General features: G+C 42.2%; 1 protein-coding gene across 3 annotated transcripts in view; it reads right to left on the bottom strand.

The window, feature by feature from the left end:
- LOC134351017 (anthrax toxin receptor 1-like) overlaps positions 1 to 26,475 on the bottom strand; it is a 290,770-nt gene that overhangs the window by 122,006 nt on the left and 142,289 nt on the right. For all 3 annotated transcript variants that reach the window (XM_063056982.1, XM_063056983.1, XM_063056984.1), the window contains one exon: positions 26,037 to 26,115. In XM_063056982.1, the coding sequence (XP_062913052.1) occupies positions 26,037 to 26,115 (79 nt within the window). The remainder of the gene's footprint in view (positions 1 to 26,036; positions 26,116 to 26,475) is intronic.

The following is a 26,475-nucleotide window of genomic DNA, read 5'->3' as shown; positions in this document are numbered from 1 at the left end:
GACATCTGGTGTGTGTGACACTCTTTTTCTGCAGACACCCGTTCATAGGCAATAAGGTTGCCCTTCTGGTGACATTCACTGACCCCTCCCCCATACCCATTCACAGAAAATACCGCTGAAAATGTAGCCTGAATTAAATCTGCCCAAAGCATTTAGATTTGATTTCCTGTCAGATGTGCTTCCAGAATTTTCTGAATTTTTTCCCCTAAATTTGATTCCCATCATTTACTGTACACTTTTCGGTTGTTTTTTTTTCTCTCTGCATTCAGTTTTTGGCCCTGTTCTGTTCCTTAAAAGGGTAATGTCTATTTGTATAGTGCCTTTTGAATTGTTTTCAGATGGTTCTAATGAGCTTTGAAGCCAATAAAATACTTTGTGGAGAATAGTTACAGTTGTAATGTAGGAACCATGGAGGCCATTTTACAGACAGCAAGCTTCCATTGTAGCAAATGATAATGAATAGATAACATAGTTTAATAATGTGGAGTGGGAGATAAATATTGGCAGGCACAAAGGAACACAAAGCAATAATAACAGGAGTAGGTCACTTTGTCCCTCAAGCCTGCCCAACACATTATACGATCATAGCGTTTATTGCTGATATCACCTCTGTGCCAGTTCCCAAGACTCCTTAATTCCTCCGTCTTTCAAAGCATTATCTACTTCCACCTTAAATGCTTCTAATGATCTCAGATGTACAACCCTCTTGAGTAGAGACTGACACCCACAGTGAAGAGAAATTTCTACACACCTTTTTTTTAAATGATTGGTTCCTACAGCACTGTGCAAAGGACAAGCACATATAGCTAGGATGTATAAGATTTTTGCACAGTACTGTATTTGTCAACGTGGAGCGGAGTGTGAGTTTGTAAATCTGGGAGCGTTAAAGGGTGTTGGGAGTGGCGAGAGTGGAGTCCTGCGGGAGGGTTGTGGGACAGGTGGTAGAGGTGCCAGGGGTGGCGTGGGTGCAGACACAACCAGCCCCGAGGCACCAGGCAAGATCATTTTATTCCAAATGACTGGTTTATTGATCATTACAGAATTTTGCTCTGGTGCTTCCTGCTCCCTCCACTCTCCCTTTCCCTTTCCCAACCATGATACACCTCACCCTGCTCCCTTCCCACCCTCAGTCCACAATAGAGGCCCATATCAGAATCAGGTTTATCATAACTCACATGTCAAGAAGTTAGTTTTTTGCAGCAGCAGCAGAACAGTGCAATACATAAAATTACTACAGCGCTGTGCAAAAGTCTTAGGCAACCTAGTTATATATATATGTGGCAAATTTTTTTACACAATACTGTAAACTTCTAACTATGTCCCATTATTCAAGAGCTCCACTAAATGAAAACATCTGAAAATCTACCCTGATACGCCCCCTCATGATACATGTCTCAGTCAAGTCACCACTCCTCCTTCTAAACAGCAAAAAATAGAGACTCAAAGTATTTAGCTTCTTTTGACGGGACACTTCGGAAATTAGCTTGGTGAATCTTTCTTGGAATACCTACTACATCAGTGATTACTATCCGAATTGTCTCCGGAATAGAGTCAAATGATTCACATTCACTCCAGAGATGAGAGAGGGCTTTGGTTATTGCCTCATTTGAAAGACATTTTTTTATTTGTTGAGAAGTTTCATGTGGATTCCCACGGAGTACAGGAACAGTGAAGTAGGAAAACGTTGTACTTTATTGGAGTCACAGTTCCAAATGTATTCTACTTTTCTCCTGGCAACTATATGGTTTTTACTGAAAATTTTAGGCCCACGAAGATGTTACCACATTACATCACTCCCATTTTTTGAGATCAGTTTTCCCTATGCTCTGCAAATCCCCATTAGGGCAGCAACATTCCCAGACTTGAAAGTTGCTGCAAACACGGGATGGGAAATGCAAACACGAGAAAATCTGCAGATGCTGGAAATTCAAGCAGCACACACAAAATGCTGGTGGAATGCAGCAGACCAGGCAGCATCTATAAGAAGAAGCACAGTCGACGTTTCGGGTCGAGACCCTTCGTCAGGACTGGGAAATTCTGACCTGAGTATGATGCAAAATTAATCCAAGTTTTAAATGCAGCTTACGGTGAGGCTCACCAGGAGACTGAATCTTGACTACACCACAGACTGTTAACAGCATTCATCCCCACTGGGGGTGGGTGGTGGGGAGAAACAAATCAGAATTTGGCTCAATGGTACATTCCATAGCAAATACAGAGCTGGAAGGCAGAAGTAGCCTTTTAAGAAGCAGGGGTGACAGTGAGCAGCATTGTAATACATCCCCAGTATCCAAACAGAAGGGGGATTGATTTAAACATAGAAACATAGACATAGAAAATAGGTGCAGGAGTAGGCCATTCGGCCCTTCGAGCCTGCACCGCCATTTATTATGATCATGGCTAATCATCCAACTCAGAACCCTGCCCCAGCCTTCCCTCCATACCCCCTGATCCCCGTAGCCACAAGGGCCTTATCTAACTCCCTCTTAAATATAGCCAATGAACTGGCCTCAACTGTTTCCTGTGGCAGAGAATTCCACAGATTCACCACTCTCTGTGTGAAGAAGTTTTTCCTAATCTCGGTCCTAAAAGGCTTCCCCTTTATCCTCAAACTGTGACCCCTCGTTCTGGACTTCCCCAACATCGGGAACAATCTTCCTGCATCTAGCCTGTCCAATCCCTTTAGGATTTTATATGTTCCGATCAGATCCCCCCTCAATCTTCTAAATTCCAGAGAGTATAAGCCTAGTCGATCCAGTCTTTCATCATATGAAAGTCCTGCCATCCCAGGAATTAATCTGGTGAACCTCTATGGCAAGAATGTCTTTCCTCAGATTAGGGGACCAAAGCTGTACACAATACTCCAGGCGTGGTCTCACCAAGGCCTTGTACAACTGCAGTAATACCTCCCTGCTCCTGTACTTGAATCCTCTTGCTATGAATGCCAGCATACCATTCGCTTTTTTCACCACCTGCTGTACCTGCATGCCCACTTTCAATGACTGATGTACAATGACACCCAGGTTTCGTTGCACCTCCCTTTTTCCTAATCGGCCCCATTCAGATAATAGAAACATAGAAACATAGAAAAATAGGTGCAGGAGTAGGCCATTCGGCCCTTCAAGCCTGCACCGCCATTTATTATGATCATGGCTGATCATCCAACTCAGAACCCCGCCCCAGCCTTCCCTCCATACCCCCTGACCCCCGTAGCCACAAGGGCCATATCTAACTCCCTCTTAAATATAGTCAATGAACTGGCCTCAACAGTTTCCTGTGGCAGAGAATTCCACAGATTCACCACTCTCTGTGTGAAGAAGTTTTTCCTAATCTCGGTCCTAAAAGGCTTCCCCTCTATCCTCAAACTGTGACCCCTCGTTCTGGACTTCCCCAACATCGGGAACAATCTTCCTGCATCTAGCCTGTCCAATCCCTTTAGGATCTTATACGTTTCAATCAGATCCCCCCTCAATCTTCTAAATTCCAACGAGTACAAGCCCAGTTCATCCAGTCTTTCTTCATATGAAAGTCCTGCCATCCCAGGAATCAATCTGGTGAACCTTCTTTGTACTCCCTCTATGGCAAAGATGTCTTTCCTCAGATTAGGGGACCAAAACTGCACACAATACTCCAGGTGTGGTCTCACCAAGGCCTTGTACAACTGCAGTAGTACCTCCCTGCTCCTGTACTCGAATCCTCTCGCTCTAAATGCCAGCATACCATTTGCCTTTTTCACCGCCTGCTGTACCTGCATGCCCACTTTCAATGACTGGTGTATAATGACACCCAGGTCTCGTTGCACCTCCCCTTTTCCTAATCGGCCACCATTCAGATAATAATCTGTTTTCCTATTTTTGCCACCAAAGTGGATAACTTCACATTTATCCACATTAAATTGCATCTGCCATGAATTTGCCCACTCACCCAACCTATCCAAGTCACCTTGCATCCTCTTAGCATCCTCCTCACTGCTAACACTGCCACCCAGCTTCGTGTCATCCGCAAACTTGGAAATGCTGCATTTAATTCCCTCATCCAAGTCATTAATATATATTGTAAACAACTGGGGTCCCAGCACTGAGCCTTGCGGTACCCCACTAGTCACCGCCTGCCATTCTGAAAAGGTCCCGTTTATTCCCACTCTTTGCTTCCTGTCCGCTAACCAATTTTCCACCCACACCAATACCTTACCCCCAATACCGTGTGCTTTAAGTTTGCACACTAATCTCCTGTATGGGACCTTGTCAAAAGCCTTTTGAAAATCCAAATATACCACATCCACTGGTTCTCCCCTATCCACTCTACTAGTTACATCCTCAAAAAATTCTATGAGATTCGTCAGACATGATTTTCCTTTCACAAATCCATGCTGACTTTGTCCGATCATTTCACCGCTTTCCAAATGTGCTGTTATCACATCCTTGATAACTGACTCCAGCAGTTTCCCCACCACCGACGTTAGGATAACCGGTCTATAATTCCCCGGTTTCTCTCTCCCTCCTTTTTTAAAAAGTGGGGTTACATTAGCCACCCTCCAATCCTCAGGAACTAGTCTAGAATCTAACGAGTTCTGAAAAATTATCACTAATGCATCCACTATTTCTTGGGCTACTTCCTTAAGCACTCTAGGATGCAGACCATCTGGCCCTGGGGATTTATCTGCCTTCAATCCCTTCAATTTACCTAACACCACTTCCCTACTAACATGTATTTCGCTCAGTTCCTCCATCTCACTGGACCCTCTGTCCCTTACTATTTCTGGGAGATTATTTATGTCCTCCTTAGTGAAGACAGAACCAAAGTAATTATTCAATTGGTCTGCCATGTCCTTGCTCCCCATAATCAATTCACCTGTTTCTGTCTGCAGGGGACCTACATTTGTCTTTACCAGTCTTTTCCTTTTTACATATCTATAAAAGCTTTTACAGTCCGTTTTTATGTTCCCTGCCAGTTTTCTCTCATAATTTTTTTCCCCTTCCTAATTAAGCCCTTTGTCCTCCTCTGCTGAACTCTGAATTTCTCCCAGTCCTCAGGTGAGCCACTTTCTCTGGCTAATTTGCATGCTTCTTCTTTGGAATTGATACTATCCCTAATTTCTCTTGTCAGCCACGGGTGCACTACCTTCCTTGATTTATTCTTTTGCCAAACTGGGACGAACAATTGTTGTAGTTCATCCATGCAACCTTTAAATGCTTGCCATTGCATATCCACCGTCAATCCTTTAAGTGTCATTTGCCAGTCTATCTTAGCTAATTCACGTCTCATACCTTCAAAGTTACCCCTCTTTAAGTTCAGAACCTTTGTTTCTGAATTAACTATGTCACTCTCCATCTTAATGAAGAATTCCACCATATTATGGTCACTCTTACCCAAGGGGCCTCTCACGACAAGATCGCTAATTAACCCTTCCTCATTGCTCAAAACCCAGTCCAGAATAGCCTGCTCTCTAGTTGGTTCCTCGACATGTTGGTTCAAAAAACCATCCCGCATACTTTCCAAGAAATCCTCTTCCTCAGCACCTTTACCAATTTGGTTCACCCAGTCTACATGTAGATTGAAGTCACCCATTATAACTGTTGTTCCTTTATTGCACACATTTCTAATTTCCTATTTAATACCATCTCCGACCTCACTACTACTGTTAGGTGGCCTGTACACAACTCCCACCAGCGTCTTCTGCCCCTTAGTGTTACGCAGCTCTACCCATATCAATTCCACATCTTCCCGGCTTATGTCTTTCCTTTCTATTGCATTAATCTCTTCTTTAACCAGCAACGCCACCCCACCTCCCCTTCCTTCATGTCTATCCCTCCTGAATATTGAATATCCCTGAACGTTGAGCTCCCATCCCTGGTCACCCTGGAGCCATGTCTCTGTGATCCCAACTATATCATAATCATTAATAACAATCTGCACTTTCAATTCATCCACCTTATTACGAATGCTCCTTGCATTGACACCTAAAGCCTTCAGGCGCTCTTTTACAACTCTCTTAGCCCTTATACAATTATGTTGAAAAGTGGCCCTTTTTAATACTTGCCCTGGATTTGTCAGCCTGCCACTTTTATTTTTCTCCTTTGTACTTTTTGCTTCTACCCTCACTTTACACCCCTCTGTCTCTCTGCACTGGTTCCCATCCCTCTGTTGTGAACTAACCTCCTCACGCCTAGCCTCTTATAATTTGATTCCCACCCCCCAACTATTCTAGTTTAAAGTCACCTCAGTAGCCCCCGCTAATCTCCCTGCCAGGATATTGGTCCCCCTACAATTCAAGTGTAACCCGTCCTTTTTGTACAGGTCACGCCTGCGCCAAAAGAGGTCCCAATGATCCAAAAACTTGAATCCCTGCCCCCTGCTCCAATCCCTCAGCCACGCATTTATCCTCCACCTCATCGCATTCCTACTCTCACTGTCGCGTGGCACAGGCAGTAATCCCGAGATTACTACCTTTGCGGTCCTTTTTCTCAACTCCCTTCCTAGCTCCCTATATTCTCCTTTCAGGACCTCATCCCTTTTCCTACCTATGTCATTGGTACCTATATGTACCACGACCTCTGGCTCCTCACCCTCCCACTTCAGGATATCTTGGACACGATCAGAAATATCCCAGACCCTGGCACCAGGGAGGCAAACTACCATCCGGGTCTCTGGACTGCGTCCACAGAATCGCCTATCTGACCCCCTTACTATCGAGTCCCCTATCACAACTGCCCTCCTCTTCCTTGCCCTACCCTTCTGAGCTACAAGGCCAGACTCTGTGCCGGAGGCACGGCCACTGTCGCTTCCCCCGGGTAAGCTGTCCCCCCCAACAGTACTCAAACAGGAGTACCTGTTGTTAAGGGGCACAGCCACTGGGGTACTCCCCATCACCTGACTTTTCCCCTTCCCCCTCCTAACCGTGATCCACTTGTCTGCCTCCCGTGACCCCGGCGTGACCACCTGCCTTCCACTCCTCTCTATCACCTCCTCACTCTCCCTGACCAGACGAAGGTCATCGAGCTGCAGCTCCAGTTCCGTAACGTGGTCCCTTAGGAGCTGCATCTCGATGCACTTGGCGCAGATGTAGACGTCCGGGAGGCTTGGAGACTCCAGGGCCTCCCACATCCGACACCGAGAACAGCAAACTGCCCTCACAGTCATAATGCCCCTCTCCTCAAATAACAACAGAAAATGAATGTCAAACCTTCCTTGCCTCGCCCGCTTCCGCCTACGCCCGATGAGCCGAAGCCCTTAGGTCTTCACTCTGCTCCCGGCTCACTCCACCGCCCGCAAACTACGCTGCCCGCTCTATGAGGCTTTGTACCTTTTAAATCTGCCGTGCTGCACAGCCCGACGTCACACGCCTGCGCAGTCCCGCCTCTCAGAAAGCCGTTGGAGAAAAAAAAATAACGAAAATTTCAAAAATCTCTTTCTTGGCACTCCCACTCAGACTCTCAGACTCCTTCTACGAATCAAACCCGAAGCAGGATGTCTGCCCTTTTAAATCTGCCGCGCTGCACTGCCCGACGTCACACGCCTGCGCAGTCCCGCCTCTCAGAAATAATAATCTGTTTTCCTGTTCTTGCCACCAAAGTGGATAACCTCACATTTATCCACATTAAATTGCATCTGACATGAATTTGCCCACTCACCTAACCTATCCAAGCCACCCAGCATGCTCTTAGCATCCTCCTAACAGCTAACACTGCCACCCAGCTTCGTGTCATTCGCAGACTTGGAGATGCTGCATTTAATTCCCTCGTATAAGTCATTAATATATATTGTAAACAACTGGGGTCCCAGCACTGAGTCCTGCGGTACCCCACTAGTCACTGCCTGTCTGAGCCTTGCTGTACTCCACTAGTCACTGCCTGACTGATTTATTTGTAACTCTTGCTTACAAAACTTGCATTCGATGTGAAGTGAGTTATAATGGTATAGTTCACAACATTTTGCTTCAGAGAAAATATCCTCATGCCTCGAACTTAAATGGGAGGTCTGAGGTAGAAACAGAAGGTTTCACCTATTGAGGCAAAATAAAACTTGCTCCTCCATTTTCAAGTTGGAACATAAAACTGAGCTGTCATTAGATGGTTAGGCAGAGCAGCTGACTGTAATTTGAAGCATACGTGCAATCTCTCCCTGCGGTGGAATGAAATACATTCCTATTCTGCCTCTGTTGCAAAATAAAGGCTAGAAAATGAAATAAGTCAATGAACTTTCGAAAAAAAACCCAGCAGCAATCCAAGACAATGTCAGCTGTCTCAAAGCTCAAAGTATATAGGCATCCGTTAATCTCGTGAGACCATGGATTTGTGCCTTGGAAGGTTTCCAAGGTGCTGGCCTGGGCAAATGGTGACATATATGTACTTTGATAATGAAGTTATTTTGAACTTCAACACTGAACAGGAATCGATGACAACGCAGGCTATCTTTTCTCAGTGCTGATGAAAGGTTTCACACCTTAGTGTTAAAAGCAGGATTTTTTCATAGGCAGGGAGCCTCTTTCATGGAATATTCGCTGATCTTCTGGAAACTCAAAGAAGCTTATCTGCTGCAGCACACTGGAGCAGCTAGTAGATCTGAGGAAACTACTATAGATACTGGCAAACTGAAATTATAAAATTCTGGGAACCTTCAACTGTTCAAACAACACCTATGGAAAGTGAAACAGTAAGTGTTTCAGGTGTGAGATCCTATCTCCAGAACATAGAACATAGAACAGTATAGCAGAGAAACAGGCCATTCGGCCCACAATGTTATGCTGAACCAGCTAAAAAGCAAATTAAAAACACCCAAACACCAATCACTCCTAACTAAACCAAGTCCATATCCCTTCATCTTCTTACATCCATGTGCATATCCAATGTCCCTTAAAAGCCTCTAATGTATTTGTCTCTACCACCATACCAGACAGCGCATTCCAGCCATACATGATTCTCTGAGGAAAAAACTTACCTTTCACATCCCATTTGAACCTACCACTTCTCACCTTCAATACAAACCCTCTGGTATTAATCAGTACTACCCTGGGAACAGATACTCCCTAAGCTCTGGAGCCTGGGCCTTAGCACTCAGATCTGCAGCTGGATCTTCAACTTCCTCTCAGACAGGACCCAGGCTGTAAAAATAGGGGACAAGCTCGCGTCTACAATCACTCTGAGCACCGGTGCCCCACAAGACTGTGTACTCAGCCCCCTGCTGTACTCACTGTACACCCATGATTGTGTAGCCAAGTTTCCATCGAAGTCAATATATAAGTTTGCTGATGACACCACAATTGTAGGCCGTATCTCGGGTAATGATGAGTTTGAGTACAGAGAGGAAATTAAGAACCTGGTGGCATGGTGCGAAGACAATAACCTATCCCTCAGCCTCAGCAAGACGAATGAATTGGTTGTTGACTTCAGAAGGAGTAGCGGATTGCACAACCTCATCTGGATCAGTGGTGCGCAGGTGGAACAGGTCAAAAATGACCTGACTTGGTCCAACCAAGCAGAGTCCATGGCCGAGAAGGCCCACCAGCGCCTTTACTTCCTGAGAAAGCTAAAGAAATTTGACCTGTCCCCTAAAACCCTCACTAATTTTTATAGATGCACCGTAGAAAGCATTCTTCTGGGGTGCATCATAACCTGGTATGGAAGTTGTCCTGTCCAAGTTGTCCTGCAGAAGATCGTGAACACAGCCCAGCACATCACACAAACCAGTCTTCCGTCCTTGGACTCACTTTACACCGCATGCTGTCGGAGCAGTGCTGCCAGGATAATCAAGGACACGACCCACCCAGCCAACACACTTTTCATCCCTCTTCCCTCCGGGAGAAGGCTCAGGAGCTTGAAGACTCGTATGGCCAGATTTGGGAGCAGCTTTTTTCCAACTGTGATAAGACTGCTGAACGGATCCTGACCTGGATCTGGGCCATACCCTCCAAATATCCGGACCTGCCTCTCAGTTTTTTTGCACTACCTTACTTCCCTTTTCTATTTTCTATTTATGATTTATAATTTAAATTTTTACTAATTACTGTCGATTTGTACTCCAGGGAGCACGAAGTGCAGAATCAAATATTGCTGTGATGATTGTATGCTCTAGTATCAATTGTTTGGTGACAATAAAGTAATAATAATAATAATAATAATAATACTCTATCTATGCCTCCCATAATGTTATAGAGGCTCTCCCCTCAGCCTCTGGTGCTCCAGAGAAAACAACTCAAGTTCATCCAGACTCTCTAAAACCAGGAATCATTCTGGTAACCATCTTCTGCCCTCGCTCCAAAGCCTCAACATCCACTACCTCAGATGAAGGGTATCAGACAAAAAATCTTCATTGTTTCTCTTTCCATAGATGCTGCTGCCCTTTCGAGTGTTTCCAGCTTTTTCTGTTTTTTATAATATTTAGTAGAGCTGCCGCCTCTCATCCCTGCATTCAATCCTGACATATATATTGTCCTTTGGAGTTTTCACGTTCTCCCTATGACCTGGCATGGTTCCCTTAGGTGCTCCACTTTCCTCTTACATGTGAAACATGTGCCTACTGGTAGTTTAGTCTTTGTAAGTTGTTCTAGTGTGTTAGATGGGTGATAGTACTGTGGGAAAGATGAATGGGAATGAGAAATGATGTATTACTGGGAAAATTAATGTGATTGGGATCCCTCTGTGAGCTGCCGTGAGCAAAAAATGACCTCCAAGAACATCATAAGTCATAGTCATACTTTATTGATCCCGAGGGAAAAGGAGATACAGAAACAATATGGAATAGGCCATAGGGCCCAAGGGATCTATGTTTGCTCTCAGATCAATTCCATCTATCGCATTAACCAACTTCTTATCTGCCTTTACTGTTCTGTCTCTGCTGTGACTCCATTAAGCTCACCACAATTCTCCTATCATCCACTAAACTGGGAGTAATTTACTGTAGCCAATTAACCTTTGGAATGTAGTAGGTCACTGGAGAACCTGGGGGAACCCCATGTGGGTCCCAAAGAATGAGCAAAGTCTATACAAACAACTCCAGAGAGCAGAACTAAGCCTAGGTCACTGAAGCTGTAAAGAAGCAGCAGCCCTAATCACTCTGCCTCTATGGTCTCTTTAACTTTCTGTGAAAAAGAACAAAGCCTTCAGTTACACTTAACATATAGTAGGGCCAGAGGGCATTCACTGGGGATTTGCCACTTGTCATGTTCTGTTTTGTTGTGTTCTGTGGGCATATTACGTTGCCACTGCAATGTGTGGAAGCGCTTGTGGGCTGGCCATGGCACATCCTCAGGTGTATTGGTTGTTAAAGCAAATGACTCATTTCACTGGATGTTTCCATGTGCATGTGATAAATAAATCTAAATTTGAATCACCTTCCATGCTATCAAGCAACTGGGGAATCTACTCTGCCCAATCTGAAGAAACTTCAAACTTTCCTAATTGCAATGATCTTCAACTCTCGATAGATAGGATATTGGTGTCTCTACTTGCATATCCTAAATGGTTGTCCTGCAGCTTATGCACATCAAATGTTGCCTCCTTCCATGTGCCTACATCTAATTATGGCTGCATACCTCAGATTTCCTTCAATTCCCATGTATTTGTCTATGTTCCTCTTAAATGCTTTTTAAAGATTTTCACTGCAACCATTCCCATCAAGAATGAAGTCTATTTTATCAAAATTTTCAAAGCAATAGATCTAACATTTCTGATTATGACTATGAATATAACTAATGTAGAAGTATGACTCCTGACAAAAAAAATTCTTTCTGTAACTATATTCAAAGTTCAAAGTAAATTTATTATCAAAATACATATATGTCACCAAGACTTCCGTAATGAAATCTCTGTCAAGGTACCTTCTCTTTTGGAGAAAGTAATCCAAGTCTGCTCAGTTTTTGGTGATACATTTATCCTCACAGTTCTGATACCTTGAAATTCTTTATTGCATTTTTAAGATTGAATGGACGGAGAAATTAGGAATATAGAACAATGGGGATATAATTTCAGGGTAATAAGTCAAACAGAGATGAAGTTTAGCCTCCAACCTGATGGCACGAATATTGATTTCTTCTTCTGGTAAAACCCCACCCCTTCCCTTCCTCTATTCCCCACTTTGACATTTACCTTTTCTCACCTGTTCATCACTTCCCCCTGGGTCCCCTCCTCCCTCCCTTTCTCCTATGGTTCATCCTCCTCTCCTATCAGAGTCCTCTGTCTTCAGCCCTTGACCTTTCCCATCCAGCTGGCTTCACCTATCATCTTCCAGCTGGCCTCTTTCCCCTCCGCCCACCTTTTAAATCTGGTGTCTTCCTGCTCCCTTTTCAGTCCAGAAGAAGGGTCTTGGCCCAAAAAATTAACCGATTATTCATTTCCGTAGATACTGCCTAACCTGCTGAGTTCCTCCATCATTTTGCTTGTGTTGCTGAGGTTTACAAACCTGGAATTCTCTGCCTCAGAGAGTTGTGATATTGTGTCACCAAATAGATTAAAGGATATGCTAGATTTTGAACTGTCACATTCCTTCTGGTGGAGCTGCTCGAGCAGAGCTGCTGGGGAGGGAGTTTTAAGATTTAGATTTAGTATTGATAAAGAACTGGTAACATATTTCCAAATCAGGATGATGTGTAACTCTGAAGGGAACCTGCAGGTGGTGGTGTTAGCACACAGCCAGTGCTTTTGTGTTGTAGAGGTCTTGGGTTTGTGGGGTGCTGTCGGAGCAGTGTGGATGAGTAGCTGCTGTGTGTTAGGAGATGATACAAAGTAGTTGGTGGGTTACCTCTCATGTGAGCTGCTATTGACCTGGAGCTGTTTGATAGTCATTGGAGACACACCTATCCAGGCATGTGAGGAGTACTCTGTTACCCTGCTGATTATGTATGAAGATAGTGAAAGGGCTTAAGAGTGTAGGGAAAAGAGTCACCCTAATATGCCTTGTAGCCATAGTATTTGTTTGATTGGTCTATCTTCTGGATAGTGGTGACAGTAGGATGATGATAGTGAGAGATTTGGTGATGGTAATACCATTGAATGTCAAGAGTTAGACTCTATATTGATTGAGATGGGTTACTCCTGGTTCTTCAGCTTTGTAAATGTTACTGGCCACTTACTGAGTATATCTGAATATAATCTGGGGAGCAGGCAGGGACTGCTTCATTTTATGAAGAGCTGAGGGTTAACATAGTGAAATCCTTAGCAAACATCCCCACTTCTGAATCAAAAGCATTGCAATTTGGTCAGGAAAGTGAAATTGAGACAACTTTGATGAGCCACAACCTTATTGAACAGCACAGCAGACTTGAGGACTGTGACTTTCTTCTGTTCTTTTTCCTTCTTTAATATCTCCTTTACCATTTGTATTGCATGCAGACTAACATTGTAAATCTATATTGTTATTTTAAATAGTTAATTGAAATTAACTAATCATCATATCCTGGTTTTGCAGTATTCTGTGCAGTGGGAGAACAATCCAGTAGAGGTTTATTAAAGATGAACATACAGGGTAACATCTCCCAACTTTAATGGATAAGAGTGGATGTTCTTGCACATCATTTCTTGATTTTACTTTGTCCAATATCTTCTTTGGTCACCTTCCCTATAATAGTCCTGTTACTGCCTCTATATTAAGGCATATTAACTCCTACTCCATAGTCACTTCATCCTTATTGACAGCCATTATTTTTTCATAACAACAAATTTGAAATTCTGGGTGGAGTCTCATTCCACTTGAGATTCATTGCCTTGCTAACACATTTGGAGTCTACTCCTGTCTTTGATGAATTTACGGTGTTTCAATCTCTGCAGTCCTTCACCACCTCCACACCACCAAACCTCTCTCTGATATTCTCTTTCTCTTCACCGTCTTGTATAATTTATATATAATTTATTCTGTATGTTGTCTGTATCTAAGAACCTGTCATGCTGCTGCAACTAAGGTTTTCATTGTATCTGTACCTCACTGTACTTGTGCACATAACAATAAACTCAATTCGGCTTGATCCTCAGCTGTCTTTATCCTCATACTCCTCTTCTGCTAAACATTACAATCTTGTTCTCATTATTTCTACCAGCTTTAATTTCTTCCCCAGAATTTATTTCCCCGTCACCTCTCTCAACTCCTCTAACATTCGCATAGCCCGATTAATTTTGTTTGATGAACATCATACAACTTTTTTAATTTTTCCAGAGTTTTATGTAATAGTCTATCATTAAGCATAGTACAGTTATGAAATTTGTAGCATATCACAAAATTAACTGAATCCTTTCAAACTATTAAGGTGGATTTAGCAAAAGATTGGTGAAAGCTATGCAGCAAGGCAATATGGCAGAAGTCCAATCAAACTATGCCCTGTTAGATAATCAGAGTGTGGACAGTAGGAGGCCCCGCCACCCTTTTCTTCATCCCTAATGACTGAAATCTGTTTATGCAAATTTGTTGTCACAAGGCATTAAATTTCCAGCTAGGAATTATCTACTTGTCTGCTTTAACAGAACATTTATTTTTGGCTTAACATATACAAAGTCCTATTTGACACTTCAGTGTCTGGGTTGAGTTTACTCTCTGCCAAGATATCAAGTCCTCTTGGCTGAATAGTAATTCGTAATCATTTTGGTTCAGTCTTTTTTTTGGTTCAAGAGAGTAGGCATCCTGCTGTGTTTTTGAAGAAATAGTCTCCTAGGGCATGTGGATCATTTCTGAGAATTTGTGAAGAAATTGGGGGGAGTGATATATGCAAGAAGTAACGCTCCCAACATAGCACATGGAATGAACATGCAAATATATTATTGGTTCACAAAAGCTCATAGTCTACTCTCTACACCCATGACTGTGTGGCAAGGCATAGCTCAAACACCATCTATAAATTTGCTGATGATACAACCATTGTTGGCAGAATCTCAGATAGTGATGAAGGGGCTTACAGGAGCAAGATATATCAGCTAATTCATTGGTGCCATAGCAACAACTTTGTATGTAAGATCAAAGACCAGACTGTGTACTTCAAAAAGGGTAAGATGAAGGAACACACACCAATCCTCAGAAGGACGAGAAGTGGAAAGAGTGAGCGATTTCAAGCTCCTGAGTGTTAATATCTCTGAGGACCTAACCTGCTCCCAACATATCGATCGGGCCATAAAGGCAGCAAGACAGTGGCTATATTTCATTAGGAGTTTGAGGAAATTTGGTATGTCACCAAAACTCAAAAATTTTTACAGATGTACTGAGGAGAGCATTCTGACTGGCTGCATCACCATCTGATATGGGGGTGGGGCTATTGCACAGGATCAATGTAAGCTGCAGAGAGTTGTAAAATTATTCACTTCCATCATATGTACTAGACTCCGTAGTATCCAAGAGATCTTCAAGGAATGGTGCCTCAAAAAGGCAGCATCCATTATTAAGGACACCGGTCACCCAGGATATGCCCTCTTCTCATTGTTACCATCAGGAAGGAGGTACAGAAGCCTAAACGCACACACCCAGTGAGTTAGGAACAGCTTCTTCCCCTCTGCCATCTGATTTCTGAATGGACATTGAACCCATGAACACTACCTCACTACTTTTTTATTTCCATTTATGCACTACGTATTTAATTTAACTGTTTGATATACATTAATACAAACTGTGATTCAGGTTTTCTACATTATCATGTATTGCATTATACTGCAGCCACAAAGTTAACAAATTTCACGAAATTTGCCAGTGATATTAAAGCTGATTCTGATAGAGAATTAATGCATGAAATGAAAAGCTCAGGTATTTTCATTGACATATTACTGTATTTAGAACAAATGATATCACATGTGTTCTTACAGTTCTGTAATAATGTGTTGAAATTGCATTACATTTTGTGAGTGTTGAATTTGCCTCCAAAAGAGCTCTGTGCTATTTTAGGGACCTATGGGTTGGTCTATTGCATTACGTATGACCTTTTAAAGACATGAAATTTTAACAGGATAGAAATGGCCAACTTAGGGCAATGAGTCAAAAGGACACTGACATATTTAGAGCTGTAACATAAAGCAATCAACAGCTAGAATAGATCTAATTGACAAACAGTTGTGTATGCGAGACGGTATGGTTGATAATCAGGAAGTAGCAGATCAAACAGGTTGAAATGTTTGCTTCACATTATGCAAGTATATATAATAGTATTTGTATGGTTGCTTGGTAACACACTCTTATCATGAAGTCAAGAAAGGTCATGGGACACTGCCAACATGTTCTTCAGTGGAACTGCTCAGATTACAATGGCTCAAGTGGTTGTTAAGTGGTTGAGTCGGTAGTGAAGAAGGCGAATGCAATGTTGGCATTCATTTCTAGAGGAATAGAGTATAGGAGCAGGGATGTGATGTTCAGGCTCTATAAGGCGCTGGCGAGACCTCACTTGGAGTACTGTGGGCAGTTTTGGTCTCCTTATTTAAGAAAGGATGTGCTGATGTTGGAGAGGGTACAGAGAAGATTCACTAGAATGATTCTGGGAATGAGAGGGTTAACATATGAGGAACGTTTGTCCGCTCTTGGACTGTATTCCTTGGAGTTTAGAAGAATGAGGGGAGACCTCATAGAAACATTTCGAATGTTAAAAGGCATGGACAGAGTGGATGTGGCAAAGTTGTTTCCCATGATGGGGGAGTCTAGTACGAGAGGGCATGACTTCAGGATTGAAGGGCGCCCTTTCAGAACAGAAATGCGAAGAAATTTTTTTAGTCAGAGGGTGGTGAATCTATGGAATTTGTTGCCACGGGCAGCAGTGGAGGCCAAGTCATTGAGTGTATTTAAGGCAGAGATTGATAGGTATCTGAGTAGCCAGGGCATCAAAGGTTATTGTGAGAAGGCGGGGCAGTGGGACTAAATAGGATAAAATGGATCAGCTCATGATAAAATGGCAGAGCAGACTCGATGGGCTGAATGGCCTACTTCTGCTCCTTTGTCTTATGGTCTTATGGTCTTATGGTCTTAAATATCTCAAAGCATCCCAAAGGGTTCCACCAGTATTATGTTCAGTATTCTTTCTTCAAACAAAAATACCAAAATGGATATTAACCAGTTATTCAACTACTTGTGACATTGTCTTGTGTTCATGATAGCTGTTGTTGTTAATAATAATAATAATAATACTTTATTGATCCAAGTGGGAAATGCTTTCGTTATGGCAACGACATTTAAAAAAACACTTAGCAGTGTGAAGACTTAACTAATAATAAATTACAGAACAATAATATACACAGTAATAGTGTACCAATGTGCAAAAATAATGTAGGAAATAAAACAGAGACCATTGCACTATGATGTGTGTTCATCTGTCACCCAGAGGTGAACTGTTGTAAATGCTTATTGCATTTGGTAAGAAAGATTTTCTGTAACGATCCTTCTGACAGCAGAGCTGAATGAGTCTGCTCAAAAAGGTGCTCTATTGCTTATTCAGTAGGTTATGAAGAGGATGTGTCAGATTGACCATAATGGATAACAGTTTGTTAGTGACCTCTCCGCCACCAACTCAAAAAGAGTACGGGTTGTAGCCAAGGACAGTTGCAGCCTTTCTGATGAGATTATTTAGTATGTTTGCAACACCAGCACTGATGCTGCGCCCCCAACATAAAGCAGCAAAGAAGACTGCACTCGCTGCAACAGACTGGTAAAAGATCTAAGAATGTGAGGAACAATAACAAGCGTGGGCCACTCGTGCTTTTTTGCCATTCAGTGAGATTAATATTTTTTGCATGTGAAGAGAATTCAGAATACCAAGAGACATTTACAAAGAAAGAAGAAAAAAAATCAATTATAGGAAAGACATTGTTATATTGGAAAGGGTGCAGAAAATATTTACCAAGATGCTGCCAGGACTTGAGGGTGGGAGTTATAGGGAGAGGAATGTGTAAGCTGGAACTTTATTCTTTGGAACGTAGGAGATTGAAGGGTGACCTTACAGAGGTGTATAAAATCATGAGGGGTATAGATAGGGTGAATGCACACAATTTTTTTTCCCAGGGAAGGGGTAAACTAGTGTGCATAGGTTTAAAGTGTTAGGTAAAATGAATCTGAAGGACAACGTCTTCACACAGAGGGTGGTGCGTGTATGGAATGAGCTGCCAGAGGAAGTGCATAAAGCAAGTCAAATAATACATAAAAGATATTTGGATCAGAGTCAGAATCAAATTAGCTATCACCATTTTACATGACTTGAAATTTGATGTTTTGCAGTAGCAGTACAGAGCATAAACAGAAACCACTATCAGATACAAAATAAATAAACAATGGAAAACAGAAAGGGATAATGAGGTAGTGTTGGGGGTTCAATGATATTCAGATGATTTAGAGGGAAATGGGCCAATGGAAGAAGCTTCGTGGGTACCAGAGTTGGCATGGAGGAGACGGGATGAAGGGCCAGGTTCCTGGCTGCATGACTCTGAGGCTGATATTTTATCTCAGTGCCACTTTTTTGCATAAGACCAATATCACAGATTCCATCGATATATAAAACAAATCCACTAACATCCATCAGACCATAAGATACCGGAGCAGAATTAGGCCATTTGGTCCATCGAGTCTGCTCCGCCATTTTATCATAGCTGATCCAATTTTCCTCTCAGCATCAATCTTCTGCCTTTATGCCCTGACCAATCAAGAATCTATCAATCTTTTCTGTAAATATAAATAAAGACTTGGCTTCTACAGCTGCCTATGGCAAAGAATTCCACAGATTCACCATCCTCTGGCGAAAGAAATTCCTCCTCATCTGCGTTCTAAGAGGATGTCCCTCTATTCTAAGGCAGTGCCCTCTGTTTTAAACTCTCCCATCATAGAAACATCCTCTCTACATCCACTCTATCAAGGCCTTTCACCATTCAATAGGTTTCAATGATGTTTCCCCTCATTCTTCTGAATTCTAGTGAATACAGGCTCAAAGACATCGAGCAGTCTTCATATGACAAAGCATTCCATCCTGGAATCATTTTTGTGAACCTCCTTTGAACCTTCTCCAGTTTCAACACATCCTTTTTAGGGTAAGGGGCCCAAACCTGCTCACAATACTCCTAGTGAGACCATACCAGTGCTTTCCAAAGTCTCAACATTACATCCTTGCTTTTATACTCTAGTCCTCTTGAAATGAATACTAACATTGCATTTGTCTTCCTCACCACAGATTCAATCTTTAAGTTAACGTTTAGGGAAGCCTGCTACTTCTTTGCCCATTCTCCTAATCTGTCTAAATCCTTCTGTAGCCTCTCTACTTCTTCAAAACTACCTGCCCCTCAACCTATCTTCATATCATCTGCAAACTTTGCAACACGGCCATCAATTCCATCATCCAAATCATTGACAGAAAACATAGACCCCTGTGGAACACCACTAGTCACTGGCAGCCAACCAGAAAAGGCTCCCTTTATTCCCACTCTCTGCCTCTTGCCAATCAGTCACTGCCTTATCTATGCTCGAATCATTCCTATAATACCATGGGCTCATAGCTTGTTAAGCAGCCTCATGTATGGCACCTGCGGACCACACCTCATGTGGTCTTCTGAAAATCCAAGTACACAACATCAACCGATACTCCTTTACCTATCCAGCTTGTTATTTCTTCAAAGAATTCCAACAGATTTTGTTAGGCAAGATTTTTCCTTGAGTAAACCAGGCTGACTACAGCCTATTTTATCATGGTACTTTTACCAAGTACCCTGAGACTCATCCTAAATAATTGACTCCAACATCTTCCCAAGCACAGGGGTCAGACTAACTAGCCTATAATTTCCTTTCTTCTGCCTCTCTCCCATCTTGAAGAGTGGAGTGACATTTGCAATTTTCCAGTCTTCTGGAATTATTCCAGAATCTAGTGATTCTTGGAAGGTCATCACTAATGCCTCCACAATCTCTTCAGCCGCCTCTTTCAGAACCCTGGATTGTACACCATCTAGTCCGGGTGACTTATCTACCCTCAGACCTTTCAGTTTCCCAAGAGCCTTCTCTCTAGTTATGGTAACTTCACACACTTCATGACCCCTGACACCTGGAACTTCCACCATACTGCTAGTGTCTTCCACAGTGAAGACTGTTGCAAAATACTTAATCAGTTTGCCCGCCATTTCCATGTCCCCCATTACTACCTCTCCAGCATAGTTTTCCAACGGTCTGATATCCACCCTTGCACTCTTTTACACTTTATATATCTGAAGAAACTTTTGGTATTCTCCTTAATATTATCAGCTATCTTACTTTCGTATTCCATCTTTATCTTCTTAATGACTTTTTTAGTTGCCTTCTGTTGGTTTTTAAAAAGCTTCCCAATTCTCTAACTTCTCACTAATTTTTGTTCTATCATATGTGCTCTCTTTGGCTTTTACGTTGACTTTGACTTCTTTTGTTAGTTATGGCTGTGTTAACTTGCCTTTAGAATAGTCCTTCCTCTTTGGGAAGTTTGTATCCTGTGCCTTCTGAATCGCTTCCAGAAATTCCAGCCATCGCTGCTCCGCTGTCATCTTTTCTAATCAATTCTGGCCAACTCCTCTTTCATATTGGTTGAAAAACGTGTGTGCGTGAGCACATGTGCACAGCTTAGAGGGAACATAGCTGATAAATCTAACTTCAGCTTCTTCTTCTCAAATATAAGGGTGAAATTGATCATATTATTATCACTTTCCCCTAAGGGTTCTTTTACTTTGTGCTCTCTAATAATCTCTGATTTATTGCACAACATCCAAACCAAAATAGCTGATCCCCTGGTGAGCTCAACCACGAGCTGCTCTAAAAAGCTACCTCGTAGGCATTTTAGAAACTCTCCTTCTTGGAATCCAACACCAACCTGATTTTCCCAATTTACCTGCATATTGAAATCCCCCACGATTATTGGAACATTGCCCCTTTGGCATGCATTTTCTATCTCCCATTGTAATTTGCTGACCACGTTCTTGAGGGTCTGTATACAACTCCCATCAGGGTCTTTTTACCCTTGCAGTTCCTCAGCTCCATCCACAATGATTTAACACCTTCCAACCCTATGTCACCTCTTTCTAATGATTTGATTTAATTTTTTAGCAACAGAACAATGCCGACCCCCTACCTTCCTGCCTGTCCTTTCGATACAATGTGCATCCCTGGAGATTAAACTCCCAGATATAATCTTCTTTCTGTCGTGATTTAGGGACGCCTACAACATCATACATGCCAACCTGCAACTGTACTACAAGCTCATCTATCTTATTTGACTGCGCGCAATCAAATATAACGCCTTCAGTCCTGTATTCATCCTTTTTGATTTTGTCCACATTTTACATTGCAGCTCATCCTGTTGGCTGCAATTTTGCTCTATCAGCACTCTCTCCTCACTACACATTGCCTCAGTTCGTAAACCAGCTACGTCGTCTTCAGCACTATCATTGATCTTCCTGACAATACTTCTTGCATTGAAATATACACAGCTCAGGACACGAGTCGCACCGTACTCAACCTTTTGATTCCTAACTTCGTCTGAGGCCTTAGCAATAACTGCCTCCACAACCTATCCATTAACTGTTCTGGCACTCTGGTTCCCATTGCCTGCACTCTAGTTTAATCCCCACCGTGGAGCATCCTTCCTGCTAGGATCAGAATCAGAATCAGGTTTGATATCACCGGCATGTGACGTCAAATTTGTTAACTTAGTAGTAACAGTACAATGCAATACATAATCTAGCAGAGAAAAACAATAATAATAATAATAAATAAACAAGTAAATCAATTATGTATATTGAATAGAATTTTTAAAATGTGCAAAACAGAAATACAGTATATTAAAAAAAAAGTGAAATAGTGTCCAAAGATTCGATGTCCATTTAGGAACTGAATGGCAGAGGGAAAGAAGCTGTTCCTGAATCACTGAGTGTGTGCCTTCAGGCTTCTGTACCTCCTACCTGATGGTAACAGTGAGAAAAGGGCATGCCCTGGGTGCTAGAGGCCCTTAATAATGGACGGTGCCTTTCTGAGACACTGCTCCCTAAAGATGTCCTGGGTACTTTGTAGGCTAGTACCCAAGATGGAGCTGACTAGATTTACACCCCTCTGCAGCTTCTTTCGGTCCTGTGCAGTAGCCCCTTCATACCAGACAGTGATGCAGCCTGTCAGAACGCTCTCCACGGTACAACCATAGAAGTTTTTGAGTGTATTTGTTGACATGCCAAATCTCTTCAAACTCCTAATAAAGTACAGCCACTGTCTTGCCTTCTTTATAACTACATCGATATGTTATGCAGAACGGGGCATATTAGTCCTCCTCCAGTTCAGGAGCAAGCCATCCCTTCTGTACAGGTCCCACTTTCTCTGGAAGACAGCCCAATAATCCAGAAATCTTATGCCCTCCCTCCAACACTAACTTCTTCGTCACATATTAAATTGCATAAATCTTCTCAGTTCTGCCCTCTCTGGCCCGTGGCATGAGTAGCAATCCTGAGATCACAACGCTGGTGGTCCTGCCTTTTAACTTGGCACCTTACTTCCTATGCAGAACCTCATCATTCATCCTACCCATGACATTGGTACCTACCTGGAGCAAGATTTCTGACTATTCACAGTTCCACTTAAGAATGCTGAGGACTTGATCCAAGATATCCTGGATCTTGGTACCCGGAAGGCAACATACCACCCAGGAATCTCGTTCTCACCCACAGATCATCCCGTCCATTCGCTTAGCTAATGGATCCCCTACACCACAGCATGCCTAATTTCCCCCCTTCCCTTCTGAATCACAGAGCCAGACTCAGTGCCAGACACCCAACCACTGTGACTTCCCTGCTAGGTCAACCACCACCCCCCCAAACAATATCCAAAATGATATACCCGTTGTTGAGGGGGATGGCCACAGGGGTACTATGCACTGGCTCCTTGTCCCCATTCCCCTTCCTGACTGTCACCCAACTTCCTGCGTCCTGCACCTTAGGTGTAACTACTTCTCTGTATGTCCTATCTATCACCACTTCAACCTTCTGAATGACCCAGAGTTCATCGAGTTCCAGCTTCAACTCCTTAACACAGATTATTAGAAGCTGCAGCTGGATGCACTTCTCCCAGCTGTGGCGTCAGGGACACTGGAGGTCTCTCTGACTTTCCACATTCCACAAGAGAAGAATTCCTCTATCCTGCCTGGCATCTCTACTGTCCTAGCTGAGCAGATATAAAGAACGGAAGGAAGGAAAAAAATCTTTATGTTGAGCTTTTCTTTACTTTATTTTCTCTGAATGAAGTCTCTCTTCATTGAAGCCTCAAAGAGCTAAAGCCTCCAGATCACCACTCTAACTCTGTTCTTACCCATGCCTTCCCCTAATTGGCTCTTGTTCATTAATTCCAAACATGGATTGGTCACTGGTCAAAGCTCTATTTTGCTGTAGTGACCTGCTGCTCCCTTTTGTACTCGGGTAGTGGACCTGAGTGAAATCTCTTCCTCTCAAAACTTCCGATGTCTGGATTGGTTGCTGGTCAATACTCTATTTCCAAAAAAATATATTGTGTGGCTGCATGAAAGTGAGCCTGTTAAGATTGTTGTTATTACTTTACTAGTCCTTTTTTGTAAAATTCCAAAATTCTCTTCCTTTTCATCTGCATTCTAAGCAGTTTACCCTCTATTATGAGACTATGACCCTTGCTCTTGACAAGTCAGCAAAGAGTTACGTTACCCTTGCATCTATCTTTTCAATAAGATCATGTCACACATGGGATTTGTGCACTTAACCTTTCAATATAATAAAACAGCCATCTCAGGAATCAACTGAGAAAGCCTCTTCAATGTCATAAAAAATCTAAAGGCATTGATTATACTTTGATTATCATGGGGTGGTGATTAGACTTCCTTGTTGGTGGAGGTCATTGCTCGTACTGATGTGGTTACTTGCCACCTGTAAGTGTACATGAATACTGTTTGAGCCTTACATCACACAGACATTGACTGTTTCATTTTTTTTAAGGTGTTGCAATTTGACAAACGTCACTGAACATTGATGTCAGCACAATGGCACAGCTGGGAAATGCACGGTTACAACTAATAGGGCTGCTGCTACCTCACACTCCAGTCATCTAGATTCAAGCCTGACCTCCACTCTTGTCTGTGTGCAGTTTGCACGTTCACCATCAACTGCTTGGGTTTCCCCCTAGTGTTCTCAATTCCTTTCTCGTGACAAAAAGAAAGTGTCTTACCGAAGTTGGTTCATAGAATTTATGGGAATGTGGGGAGAATATATTACGCAAAAAATTAATGGAGGAATGGGGTTAGTCAGTGAGCTGGCATAGACTTAATGGACTGACTGACCTCTTTTTAAGATGTAATGAAATATGGATATCCCCATAACTAACATGAAAGAAGGTGGTAAAGCAAATAAAGAGGCTTGGGCATAGGATGTGCTCACATTCTTGGATACACTAGAATAGGTGGTATAGTGAACAATGAAGAAGATTATTAAAAGTTACAGAGGGATCTTAATCAGCTGCACAGATGGACCAAGGAATGGCAAATAGAGTTTAATTTGTATAAGTATGAGATGCTGTATTTTGGAAAGTCAAATCCAGGTAGGATTTCCACAGTGAATGACAAGGTCCTGGAGAGTATTACAGAACAGAAAGATTTAGAGACCTGTTAGTACAAGTACAAGGTTGCCTAAAAATTAAATCATAGTTAGACAAGCTAATGAAGGAGGTTTTCGGCACTTTGTTCTTCATAAGTCATGGCTTTGAGTATTAAAGTTGCGACGTCATTGTGTGGATGCACAGGGCACTGGCAAGGCCTCACACAGAGGATTATTTTCTGTTTTTTGCCCTGCTACAGGAAAGGTGCCATTGCCAGGATCTGAGACGTTAGACAGGCTATGATTTTATTCCTTGAACACAAGAGACTGAGAGGTGATCATTTAGAGGTGTATAAAATAATGAGGGGCACAGGCAGGGTGAATGCACTCAGTATTTTTCCCAGGGTTAGGAAATCAAGAATTAGTAGGCTTTGGTTGAAGGTAAGAGGGAACTTGAGTGACATTTTTTTAATTCAGTGAGTGGTATTTATGTTGAATGAGTTGCCAGAGTTGGTGCCAGATGGGGTGGTTTGAAATACTCAAACCACCCCATCTGGCACCAACAATCATTCCACAGTCAAAGTTACTTAAATCACATTTTTCCCCATTATGATATTTGGTCTGAACAACAATTGAACCCCTTGACCATGTCCGCATTATTTTATGCATAGAGCTGCTGCCACATGATTGCTGAATAGATATTTACATTAACAAACAGGTGTACCGGTGTACCTAATAAAGTGGCTACTGAGTATATATTTCACAGGCTGTAAAACAATTTGGGATACCCTGAAGTTGTGAGAATCTTCCTTTTCCCTACTTGTCTCTGACTGGATTGCCCTGCTTAGTATTCGTTTAATAATGACCTGTATGGCCTTTGGGACTTTCCACACACTTGCAATTCCATTTTACAAAGATACGAGGCTGAATACTGATTAAGCAAGCACATCCGACAACATATTTTGGTATGGTTTGTGTCTCATTGCAAGGAGACAGCTGCCTCATACAAAGAGACACAAAAAATTGCAAATTTCGGAACAGTGCCAATACAATATTCCAAGAGTATGAAGGGATTAATTCCCTACGTACCTTGGTCTTAGGAAAGATAGATAAAGTCTTGTACAGGGAGGAGTGAAATGGAGAAAGTCTTAGCTAATTCACTTGGCACATTTGAATAAAACCAGATTCTTTCCTCTTTTATTTGGAAATTATATATAATAAAACATAAAGAAATTCACAAGTCTGATCCAGGAAAATTCTTCACTGCTGGAGAGGTTTCAAGGATGAATGAGCTGATATTCCAGACAGAATGGACATGTATGATGGAAAGATGAGTGGGCAAGTGCATATCAATTGAATGGTGTGAAGTTTGTTACTGTGAACCACCTTTCTCCCTGCTCCAAGAAAATTGACTGTAATAATACAAAAGAGGAAGATAAAAATTCAACTTGTAGTTCCTTCAATGTGAAAGGGATTTCATTATTTTATTTCTGCAGGAGAAAAACCCTGTAACAGGTTAAATTAAATTGAAGGTTAAAAGTAAACTACTTTACTCACACAGTGGACGGTTGTGATGGTGACAGAACTGGAAATGAAGCTAAGGCCATCATTCATGCTGACCTGCAAGAAGACCTTTCTGAAAGAAAACAGAAGATATTACATGAAACTCTTGACGGGATCCAAGAAGATGAAAGCATAATTTTTTTTAGTCCATGAGTTTTAATTATTCATCGTGTTATAGGGGCGTGGGCACTACTGACAAGACTACCATTAATAGTCTTTAGGAACAATTTTACCAGTCCACCATCAAATTTCTGAATGGACCTTGAACACATGAACGTTACCTAGTCTGCTCTCTTATTGCACCACTTATTTATTTTTTACATGTTTCTTACTGTAACAAAACAACAAATTTCTCAACATATATCAGTGATAATAAACCTGATTTTGATTCTCATTCTAATAGCCTTTCCTAAATTGCATTTCAAAGTTCAAA

The sequence above is a fragment of the Mobula hypostoma genome, chromosome 8 (genome assembly GCF_963921235.1).
Source record: "Mobula hypostoma chromosome 8, sMobHyp1.1, whole genome shotgun sequence".
Taxonomy (NCBI): Eukaryota; Metazoa; Chordata; class Chondrichthyes; order Myliobatiformes; family Myliobatidae; genus Mobula; species Mobula hypostoma.
This window is presented reverse-complemented; position numbering and strand designations above follow the sequence as displayed.